The 11,472-nt window shown below is 46.7% G+C and overlaps 3 protein-coding genes across 3 annotated transcripts; 2 read left to right on the forward strand and 1 right to left on the reverse strand.

Annotated features, from left to right (window-relative positions):
* Positions 1 to 3,157: 3,157 nt before the first annotated feature.
* LAJ45_11351 (uncharacterized protein) lies at positions 3,158 to 3,649 on the reverse strand (the record flags this gene model as incomplete). Its single annotated transcript, XM_046120859.1, has 2 exons — positions 3,158 to 3,526; positions 3,614 to 3,649. The coding sequence occupies 2 exons, from the start codon at positions 3,647 to 3,649 to the stop codon at positions 3,158 to 3,160; spliced, it is 405 nt and encodes a 134-aa protein (XP_045965946.1).
* A 1,395-nt stretch (positions 3,650 to 5,044) lies between these two features.
* On the forward strand, positions 5,045 to 6,732 carry LAJ45_11352 (uncharacterized protein; the record flags this gene model as incomplete). Its single annotated transcript, XM_046120860.1, has 7 exons — positions 5,045 to 5,113; positions 5,228 to 5,328; positions 5,403 to 5,470; positions 5,525 to 6,186; positions 6,262 to 6,308; positions 6,381 to 6,618; positions 6,703 to 6,732. 7 exons carry the CDS (start codon positions 5,045 to 5,047, stop codon positions 6,730 to 6,732), a joined length of 1,215 nt encoding a protein of 404 aa, XP_045965947.1.
* Positions 6,733 to 9,059: 2,327 nt separating this feature from the next.
* Positions 9,060 to 11,233, forward strand: LAJ45_11353 (uncharacterized protein; the record flags this gene model as incomplete). Its single annotated transcript, XM_046120861.1, has 5 exons — positions 9,060 to 9,372; positions 9,461 to 9,474; positions 9,523 to 10,086; positions 10,186 to 10,453; positions 10,512 to 11,233. The coding sequence occupies 5 exons, from the start codon at positions 9,060 to 9,062 to the stop codon at positions 11,231 to 11,233; spliced, it is 1,881 nt and encodes a 626-aa protein (XP_045965948.1).
* Positions 11,234 to 11,472: the final 239 nt, after the last annotated feature.

Here is an 11,472-nt window from a genome sequence, read left to right on the forward strand (position 1 = left end):
GGAGAGGGCTTTTTTATGTAATGGGTTAGGGTTATGATACCACTTTTTTGTGTATTCTTCCCTTCTCTATGTGATCATAGCGTATCACTCAGCCCATGGGTTACCCAGGTAAGGATCTGCTTGCACCCAACCCAACCCAAGTTAATTTACCCAGGTACCCAAATAACCCATCACCTGTTGTGGGGTCTGTTTAGTACCAGCTGAATATCAGCGTCTCTAAGCCACCCACCTAAAGTCCACTGCACCGATCTGGTACCTTCTGGTTTGATTGTGAAATATCACTCATGGGTATTATCTCGATCCCAACGCACTAGACATACTCTAGTAGCCTAATTTGCTTATCCTCAAATGAAGTCACTACTAGTGGATGTTCAACCTTTTGATATATGGAGCTAGGCCTTAGACCGGTAGTCACTATTCATTTGCCGGACTGTAAGATCAAAAGTGCAATATGGGTAAGAGGGGTCGCCTTCTTCGCCAATGCCTATCCACCCTAGTCAAATATTCCGAAAAAGCATGAATGCCAATATTACGGCTTACAGAGGTAAAATCATAAGAGTCAAAAATCTTAACATAGCACTGGCGGAAGTGAAAAGCCACTTATCGAGAGAAAAATAGAATCTATCGGCTGTATGTATTGAGGCTTGCGTTCAGGATCGGGGTGCAATAACCCAGCCACCGGTTCTCTATGTACTCAAAATACCGTACTATCTACTCGTATTGCGCTGACGTTTGTGGACGCGACTGATATTGCATGCCATACAAAAATACGCCAAGCTCATGATTTTGGGTGTATGCAATAATGGCCCAGTTCAAAAACGTCAGCACAATACGAGTAAGTAAATTCGACTCGCTGTAACAGGGGCAAATATGCGTTAATTCTCGCTTTGCTGAGTTGCTTATCTTCTTTCACTTAATGTTACATTTAGTTATTAAACTGTGATATCATGGAGTGGGGGGGTGTTGGTTCCCTGCCCTTGTTGAAAGGGCGGTTTTGGTGTGTTTTGCCAAGCCAGGAACCATGCCTGAAGTTCGAGTACCTGCAGGCTGCATATCAGACAGACATACCTTAGATCTCAATCTATTGGTTCGCTAATCTCGTGCGAACGAGCCACCGGGGCTACACTCCCGAAATTCTAGTACTAGCAAAGTGATCGGCAGCAGATTAAGCTAGATAAGCATGTTTCAATTCAGCTTAGAATTAGCTACCACTTCTGAAAGAATGTCACGATCTGCTGAAAGCTCATCAAGCGAAGCATTGTTTCCGACAACTCCCCACAACTCACCCGCTCGGTCACTTCGGTCTTATCGCAGCCTTTTCGGTTTTGGTGCAGGGAACATGCTAAAAGATAGTTCATGTTCACGGCTGTTTAGAAGTATTTCCCCGCGAGGTTTTCTGAAGCGGGATCTCTGTGACGAGGAAAGACGAATCAGAGGCCAGAGAAACAGACATGGCGGATTTCTCAGAAGATCGGCAAGGAGAGGTGCGGGGAACTAAACTAACTCTGGACTAGGACAAGAGACCATACCCCTCTCCACTTCAATGTGCTGGTGTTTTTATTCTGTGCGGTGCTGAAATCCGCCTTCCGATAAGGTCAATTCCCTACTCCGATTGGCGAAACCGAAGCCTCTTGGAAGGACCCTATCCAAATCTGTTCTCCGAGAAGTTTTCAAACATATCTTATCACTCGGTTTCAACAGGTTTCGTAACAGGAACCGTATAACACCCCATCCGCCTTCACCGTTGTAAAGTGATTCCCGGTCTCGATTATTAGTGAAAGTTAACAAAATTCTGGACTACCTGCCCCCCTCACTAAACTCTCTGTAAAGATAGGTGCATTACAGGCAGTTAGACAGAGTAGGATAGGTATTCCTAGGACACACACTACTCTGCACCCTTTTCTCTTCGTAATACCGCCATAACTCGAAAAATTGGCTAGCTTCCAGAGATCAAAATTACTTGTATGGGAAACTTCTGATGCAGATTGATGCCATTCAACCAATCACTCGAGTGATAATCCCTGGCCGGAAATAGCCAATTTTTCGAGTTTTGGCGGTATTCTATCTGCGCATGACAGATTAGCGAGACAAGGGAAAATCCTGCTAGTACTAGAAGCCTCCCCCCCGGGGGGGGGTGGCTACAGGCCCGGGGCGAATTGTTTATGATTAATGCTTGGATTATTAATGATAACTGGATATGGGATACTAGTGTCGCTCCCTGATGGTGGGCACGGCAGTCGTTCTGCTGCTAGTTCGTGGGGTGAAAAAATACGTCAGTTCAGTCTTGTTTATAATGCCTAAAGCTTGTCAGAACCATCCGTGTAACCTACCACCCCCTCACCGCATAACTACCCCTTTTAGTGTGAGATCTACCACCAGTTCCCGAGTACCTTATATTTTGGAGCTGAAAAAATCCCCTACCAACTAGCGCTACCGGAGCGAACATCAGTTTTTCTTTTTTCTTTTCCTTTTTTGTCACGCATTGCTCCATTAGATACATACATGTAGTTACGTCTCTTACCCTATAAAATCTCAACTATTCTGAGAAAACCGTGTGCGTCGATCGGCGGAAGTAAGGTTTCACAAATAATACAAATGTATCTACTAGAATACACTTTTTCTTAATTCGTTGCGGTCTGATTGGTCGACACCGACATGGGTGTTTAGTAAGCATGACACATCAAAGTACTGAACACTCGAGAGGAGGAGGACGGGGGCCGAAGGCCTCTCATAATTCTAGAGGGAGAATTAAACAGAGGAGGTGGAATGGGGGGGCCGAAGGCCCCCATCGAAGGCCTTCCATAATTATTTGATACCCATAATCCAATAACTCGCGGTCGCGAGTTGGCACACCCCTAGTTTAGCGTACTACAGAGTGTGGGGTTAAAACCTAAGCTACTATTTTAGAAACTAATTCTTGTAATACAAAGATTTATTGTAGCTTCAAAGTATATGCGGAAAGCAGCATTCCATAGTATCAAGAGTTTTGAAGGAAAATGTTTGGGATGAGCTAAGTTCTATTGTTGATGCTCCCACCCATCTTACAGGCAAAAAGCCGAGAAACAATGAGGTGTATCGTATCATAAAAGCGGTAAATTATATTAGAAGTACTTGGGGTGGCATAATTGAAACCCCGTAAAAGTCTAGGAGAGAGTACTCAAGTACTACCTACACACTCAACATCTAAGGATAAGAGACTGCGCCCTAGACAGTCCACAACCTTTGGAAGATTGAGACCACGTCCCTTTGCCCGCAAACAGATGCCCGAAATGTCATTCCAGATAAAAAACTCCTCCTCCTCTCCCTTCGTGCTTTGGATAATGAAGTTGCCTTCGTTGTCCGTAATGACGGGGCGGGGGTGGCCGTATCCGCGGCCTTCGATGATAGCACAGACGCCTTCACCGGGCTGAAAGTAGGACCCCACGTTGAGGTGTTCCCGTTCGTTTGACCAGCCGTCGGGAACCGGTATGCCCTTGTTTTCCAGGTTGACGTAGGTGTTGTCTATAGGGCCCTCGCGTGGGAGGGGCTTGAGATTGCACCGAGCATTAATTTAGAGTATTCCGGTGTAAAGTAGATGGGAATGAGAAGCTCAGCTGTCTAGGAAGCTACGTACCCGGATAATGTCACCTCCGGGATCTCGTGGTGACATAGTTGATGTGTTTGGGAACTGGGCGGATAGGAAGGGCTAGGTTTCGGTATGATAGCCAGCCGCTGGGTGGGCCAAAACTGTAAACCGTTGACTGCGGCTTTGTGGGAGTTGACGGTATGAGTAATGTTTGAAGTTAGATGTTTCACGGGGCACCTTTTGTGCGGGAATGGCGTTCTCAAAAATATGCAGAAGATGGGTACTGTGTATCCCGTGCCACTGTCTACTTTCAACCTCAAAGTGACCGCAACTGTAAGCTTGGCACCGATCTATGGAGCCTATTTCTCTTGCATTTTGAAATAAGATCGACAACGCCAATCATGAGTCTATTTCTGCTCGCGTCAGGGAAAAAGAACCAGAACATGCAAGTGAGAAAGCAGGCATTATTTGTATGGAGTGGCGCTGCCATACAAACTAGGCATTTGCATGTTCTGGTTCTTTATCCTAGACGCGAGTAGAATGGCCACCCGCTGGTAGGTGCTTTTGGAATCACCTCAGCAGTAAATATACCGCTGTATTTGAGAAAATTTGTTGCGCTGCAGCAGGGGACTTCTCTGCTAAATCTTGCATATTGACGTCTAAATACCGCCTCTGGTTGACTCATACCCCTGCTGCAGCGCAACGAATTTTCTCAGCGTTTTAGCTTTGCCAGTTGAACAGAAAGTTGGACAGGTTGGACAGAAATTCTAACTATTTTAGGCAAAGACTTGCAAGGATTCAGCCAATAAGAGGCGCAGGGCTTTCTGTCCAGGCGCTCGACTTTCTGTTCTTTATTCTTTGTCCGAGTGCTATCTTTTCCACCAACAGGGGATCTTGTTGGTCATCTGCCATGTTGCCAAGTAGTGTTGGGCACGAGCCTGTTCGAGACGAGCTTGAGTTAGAGCTCGGGTTAGCTCGGATTGTGCAAACGAAGGCTTGGGATGTTCGAGCTCCAATTAAAGAGCTAAAAATAGTCATCTCGATATAAGTTTCACTTTTAGGGACGAACGCAAGAGGTTTATCTTCGTTATATTTTCCAATTTTGCCAGCCCAAAAAGCTCGAGTCTTTCTAATACTAGTTCGAGCTGGCTTGCGGTCGTAAGAAGGAGAGCTTGAGGTGTTCGAGCCAGCTCGGCTCGTGCCCAACAATATTGCCAAGGTTCTATGGTTCCTACCCTAATTCATCTTAGACGGACAAGTCGATAGCTAGCAGATCGCAAGAATTTTTTTTTTTTGAGCTGAGTTGCGCTGAACACAATTGAGTGGGGTAGCCGGTCAAGAAGAGGTTCACTTGTAGCATTTGATTAGGGGTAAGAATATTCTATCTTTTGTGGCGTGGGTTAGGGTTTGCACTTCGCTATCTTACAAGTACAAACACTGCCCACATTTCGGGCAACAGTCTCCACAGGAACTATACCAATGCCTTTTCCTGACCTTTTCGGAGGTAACCCTCCACCCGCGGAGATCTTCGAATCTACAGCGGCTGAGGTATGAAGGCAGCACCTTGTTTCGTCCGTAAACGAGACAATACAAACTCCCTCCTCCTACCTACGCGACTCTGCGGGATGATTTATTACCGTACTAAATAATCATAAAAACTAGACTATCGATCTCGTTCGGCGAATCATAAACCAACCGGGCCTTGTTGGCCTTCCAGCAGGTCCTAGCTATGATTTGGCTAAATTTTTTCCTACGGCTACAGAGTAAACCCCCCCTAGCATGGAAATCTATATTTTATAATTCACCTGCTAATTTTATACACTGTTTTTTTTCAAAGACAGCTCGGAGTTCCGACACCTGCGGATGCAGTTTTCTTGGATCCTGCGACGGAGGTACTGGATGCTGGTAGCGCCCTGGGTTACCTATTTTCAGCATTGCCAGAATTAAAAGGGGCGACAGTAGACATGGAGCAAAAGCTTATTCCAGTGTTGCTTTTGTATTGTCAGATCCTGAAAACTCTTGTAGAAGCCGCGGCCGGTGACATGAAACTCGGGATGACGGCAGTGATCTTTCGGAAGCAACCGTATACCTACTTCGTTGGAGCAACAATACCTACTTTGGGTATACCGGATGAGGAAGAGAGGCTTACGGCCAAGAATGTTATTCAAGCATTCCGCTTCGGCTTGCTCCTTCGAGCTTATACTGAAGCAGGCATATCGTTGCCGCCGATGCCACCAATACTTGAAGTCGAGTTGGTCAAGTACATGATCGAAATATACCCCACAAAACGGTTCGGCATTGACCCTAACGCACTACCGGCGGTGCCGAAAGACGAGAAATTGTTGTACCTTGGCTGGCTTTACCTGCAGCTTCTCCGGTTATTAGTTGGGGAGTGTAACGGAACCCGCCCAATAGTGTTAAAAAAAAGAGCTAATCTGGATCTTGGAGAATTTGATGAATGGAGAAAAAGAATTGTCTCAGTGATTATCAGCGGACCGGAGCCGCTTTCAGATCCACATACAGAATCAGTGCTTAACAATACAAGCCCGAGCCAAGATCTACCCCCCAATCTAGATCTAGCTATAGAGCTAGAACCAGTCGTTGCCGCCAGTATGGAAGAGGTGATTTTTGCTGCCTTGAATCCTGATGACCTTCTGTTGGTGGTGAACCAGAGAGCGGAGTCTTACGGTGGCCAGCTATATGGGCACTGTGCTGAAACATATCCCGTGCTTCACATACTCAGGTTGTCCACAGCGTGCGCCCTAACTATCATGCTGGAACATAAGGCTAACTACGGCTTCCGGTAGCAAATTAGTGAGCCATATCTTACGGATAGTAGCAATCACGAAGGGCTTGCCATTAGAGGAGTTGGCTTGACGGATATCATCAAAAATATCAAAAACGGGGGCGCATTAAATGCGAAGTCAAAGAAGGCCTTTGCAGAGCCATGTGTAAACTGCCGAAGTCTTATCAAAAGGATGGGGATAGATGAAGTTCCATACAACAGATATATCGGAATAAAGAAGCCCAAAAACCCATTGGTGGATTACGCAGTGAGCACCCCCGAGTCTTTTTACCTCTTTTTTTTTCTTCTTCTTCCGCGGGCCTAGGCTTAACATGATCTTGTTCGCGCACAGGTTGGAGTAAAAACAGGCTGGGAATCGTGAATCGCAGTTGATGAATCTCTTTTGTGTGGGAGGAGACTATATATGTTTTACAGTGATAGTATGAAAAATTAGAGAGTATTAAGCGGGTACTTATGTACGTCCAAATGTACCAGGGAAGAATTTCCTAAGTTGTAGTTTGATTTCAGAAGGTACTCGTACCCCAGTCCCTTGTTTTGTACCCTTGGTGTAGTGTCTGAATACTGGAAAAGGAGGGGGACTGAAGTATGCTGAATGTATGTAATCAACTTGATACTTTATTGATTACTGTAATGATGATTATCCTAAGAGGAATGCCCCTCGCTCCTCTTCATCTACTCTAAATACAAACCACGTTCACCACATGTGATCTCGTGTCTTTCTTGGCATACCCCACAATCATACTAGTACTCATTACACTAATCACTGCTCTTGGTCCTTTTGCTCTCCGTTTGCACTCGCCTTACTACCCCTACAGGGACCAATGAAACATGCCTTTCTAGTGTAGTCTCGGTTGCCAAGCTATGCCAAGCCCTCACCGATTAAAACCCCGCCAGTTCACATCTCAGCGGTTTAGGGAGTCACCAGTACTCCCAGTCCGACTGCAATCAACTGTAGTTGACTGCGCCAAGTGGAAAGGTAGGACGGACTGTTTGGTCTGTAAGACTGCGGTCGACTGTGGCCGTGCGGCCAAGACAGTCCGTCCAAAAGTTGGACGGACTGATGGACCGTGGACTGCATAAGAACCAAAAGCAGTTTAGTTATTCTCAGAATGGAACGCAACAAAGATCATAATCTTGGTTAAACGACCTGAGCAAACCAAACCTGAAATAAATTACATCATCATCAGTCCATAGTCGGCTATGGTCGAAATTTTGGTCTGCCCTAGTCTACAATCCGCTGCAGGCTTGTGGATTCCTCCTTGGTCCGTCTAAGACTGGACCTGAAGGTGTTGGCGGGGAGAGTGAGATTTCAGCTTCTGCATGCTGATCACTGTCGGTCACTCGTGAATATGTAATGATCAACCACCCAGCCAGCTACTGCCCGCGTTGAACCCACGAAAAGAGCTGAATCCTAGACAACTGCTGCTCTCCCGTGCTCAGAGGATCCATGCTCTACGTGGGGGCATGCATCAGTCCTGTTTGGGAATAGTGGCTTCAACGGAAGAAGCTCTGATTGGCGGCCTCTGCGCCTCCGTCGGGATCTTTGAATATTTACAGCTGAGACCGAAGGCGGGGAAAATCGCCTGGGGGCGTTTATTTGTATGTAGTATCAAGGGTCCCGTGAGATACTCGAGAACGTGTTTAAAACAGGGCAAAATACTCGAGCTGTTGGATCTGGTGTTTATAACTGCATGATACTCCGGATGACATAAGCCAAAAAATGCGGGTGTCTCTTCAACAGTCCACTAGAAAGTTGTATATGCCCTTGTCTGCAAATGTGCCAGTGGGAACGGACTTGTGTTTCTCGCCCTCTTCCTATGTTATTGCTTGAATAACCCTAACCCTGCCACAGTATCTTACTCCCTCTCAACTGGACATGAGTTTATAATCGGTTTATAACTCCCAGTATCTTACCCTTGTATATTTCACGGGACCCTAGTAGTATCGCATAGAATATTGGTGTGTGCCCCCATGTGAGACCGCGGGTGGCCGCTCGGAGGCAAGGTTGAGAACCATTGAGTGCATGGTGCTGGAACTGGGTGAGGTGAGCTTTGTCCCGGGGGTGAGGGGTCATCCGTCTTTGGGATACTAGGCATGTAGCTAGCTAGTCGTTGGTTTTTATGGAACTCTATGTGACACTAGAGGTAGCATGTTGTCTAGTATTGCTGGCAGTCATCAATTTCATTTTATCACCTAAGTGAAGTTTAGGTTTTTGGATCGACTATACTTGTCATGATGAAGTTGCCTGGCTTGTGAGAATGAACGGAGACGGCAATTCATCATAGGATATCACTCGTCGCACATGTCAACCCGCACACCCCTCGGCCTTTCAAGACAGCATTCCCTCGCAAGTGTTACTAGGGATAGACTTCTCGCAAGCCCTCGTGGTAAGAAACAAGGCACCAATTGCCCAACCCCCCTCAGCCTCCCCCCCACCCCCACCCCCACCCCCCACCCCCCCGCCCCCCCTGGGTCGAAACCTGCTTTTCAGCTGTTGATGACCGTTGCTGGCTATAACTTGCACTTGCATCTAAACATATGTATATATAGTATTCTTGCATTTTTCATCTCTTTAAAGCTGTTTCTGTCATTGGGGAGCTGGGTAATTCTTTATAAATACATCGCTCACATTCTCTACTACACCCAGCCCCGCATCATCTTAGAACATCTCCCAAACATTATCCATCTATGGCGTTGATCTCCAAGAAGAAGGTGCTAGACTTGACTAGAACCAATGTTCTTCCTCCGTACGAAATAGAGGTGAGCGAGGACGTAGCGATGACACAAGCGCCCGGAAGCCCCGCGAGGAGCATACAGATGGATAGTCCCTTCGTCGAGGAAAATTCGTTACAGGTTCTGTCTACGTTCAGCACTTTATTTGAATTATCCCTTGGTGCGGATTTGAACAATGATCTGGATAAATTCTCGCCCTCGTATCAGCCCCTTCACTTTGACGATTCATCCCTAACCCTCCCGAGGCGGGACTTGGGTTCTCTTGAAGGTTTGCTGCCTCACTCCCTCTACACTCCCCCTGCCTTTTCACAATTTACTGCTAATGGGTTACGCCGTAATACTTATCCCAAGTTTAGAGATAGGGGTAGACGTATGAATTATCCTCGCCGCCATTTTGCTCAAGACTGACCGGTATAAGTTTGGGGAGGAAAGATCCCTACGCACCGTCAACGCGGCCAACGATATACGTGTTGCCCTACATCAACGATTCCTCGAGCTCGGCGAAGCTATCAAAAAAAACCAACAAATGTACAAAAAGATAGAGAGGCAACTATTTGCCAATCCCGATCGAGTCCATCCCAGGATTCTCCAGGCTGCATTATCGGAAGTTGGGAGGATGTTGTTCGAGAATGAGCAGATACAACAGGTGGGAGAGGATTTTAAGGAACAAATAGATGAGATCATGAAGAAAATGTCTTACGAGCTTTTGGCAGCGGTTCTGGATTATTCACAACAGGAAGGGGTTAATCTAGGGCACAAGCTACCATATAACGAACTTGATCCAGAATATAAGAAACTATCCGAAGAGTTCAAGGAGGCTAAGAAACAGATCGAGACTCTTGGACCTCGTTTGAATGAGCTCCAGACCGAAAATCAGAGGCTCAAGAACAGTGTTATGGAAAACCATGATATGATTTCGGAGTATAATACCAGCATAGCACGGCTGAAGGCGGACAAAGGACTTCTTGAACTTCAAATCCAGGTAAGAGGAACGACTTGTACAGAGCTAAAAGAGACATTCAGGGGATTGCCAACGAAACCGGCGTGCATATTAAGACACTGACGGCGCAATACGATGTAGAACAACACCATAAGGCATCAAGAGCTTGAGGAATTGACAAAAGAGCTGGAAGGAGAGCTTGGGAGAACCAAAGCGGGGGTTAAACCCCTTGAAGAAGCCAACAAAAATCTTACTGAGGAAAATACAAAATTAAAAGAAGGGTTGTCCCAAGACGCTGCTACCACAGAAGCCCTCGAGCGGAGCGAGGAACGTTATCGAGCCCTCGAAAAGATACTCCGCGACTGCCAAGCAGAGGTAGTTGCACTGCGCCAGCGCATTACCCTGCTCGGTATTGCCCCTCCACCTCCCCCACCTCTCACCGCCCTAAATTAACATCCTTCCAACAGATCCCAACAGCGCTGAACGCCCACTCCCACCAACTACAGCACTTAAGTTCACGTTCAACCCCGCCTCCCTTATCACCACCACCATTACACTCACCGACTCAACTAATCCGCACTCTCTCTTTCACAACGGAAGTCGCTGGATCGACATCGCCCCCGACGACTTAGCCTTCAGGTCTGGCACGCATACCGTCCAGCGAGATCATCGGAATAACCCGCCACCAACCCACAGCATTAAACGTGTTAAATTCAGTGCCCCGTTCACGGCGGAGCCAACAGTAGTGGTGTGGTTGACTGCTGCGCAAATGAGCCTAGACCGGAGGTGGAGGTTGAAGACGTTTGCGACTTCGATTACGAAAGAGGGATTTGACTTGCATATTGAGAGTTGGGCGGATTCATATTTGGTTAGTGCTGGGGCGAGTTGGGTTGCATATTTGAAGGAGGGTGTGATAACAGGGGAGTTCAAGGCGGCAGAGAAAGGCGGGTGGAAGATTGCTATGGGGGAGAAATTTGGGGTAGTGAGGTGGCCTGGGCAGTTTGCGGAGGAGCCGATGGTGCTGCTTGGTGTAGCGAAAATCGAGTGTGATGTGGAGGCTGAGATAGGGGTGATGGTAGGGGGTAATGCGGGGAAGGAAGATATGCAGTGGATTGTTACTGCAAAGCCAGAGGGCGGGAGGGTGTTTACGGTCGGAGGTGTTTATCTGGCTATGGAGGCCGTAGAATGAAGAGTATATTGTGAAGGATTTTATCGACAGAAATTGCTTATATGTATTGATGCGCATTTTTATCGAATTTGTTGCTTACTTCACGTCTTGATGCTATGAGTAGCTTCGCAAATATTTTATGCTTCAATATTCCTGGGTTGTGGAGGTCAATGGTTTGGTTGACCAATGAGAACAGTGATGCATTGGCATTATTATGGTAGATGTGCGTATAGGAAGTTTAGATATATTCGAGGGACTCA

Source organism: Morchella importuna (genome assembly GCF_003444635.1).
Source record: "Morchella importuna strain M04M26 chromosome Unknown Morimp01GS065, whole genome shotgun sequence".
Classification (NCBI taxonomy): Eukaryota; Fungi; Ascomycota; class Pezizomycetes; order Pezizales; family Morchellaceae; genus Morchella; species Morchella importuna.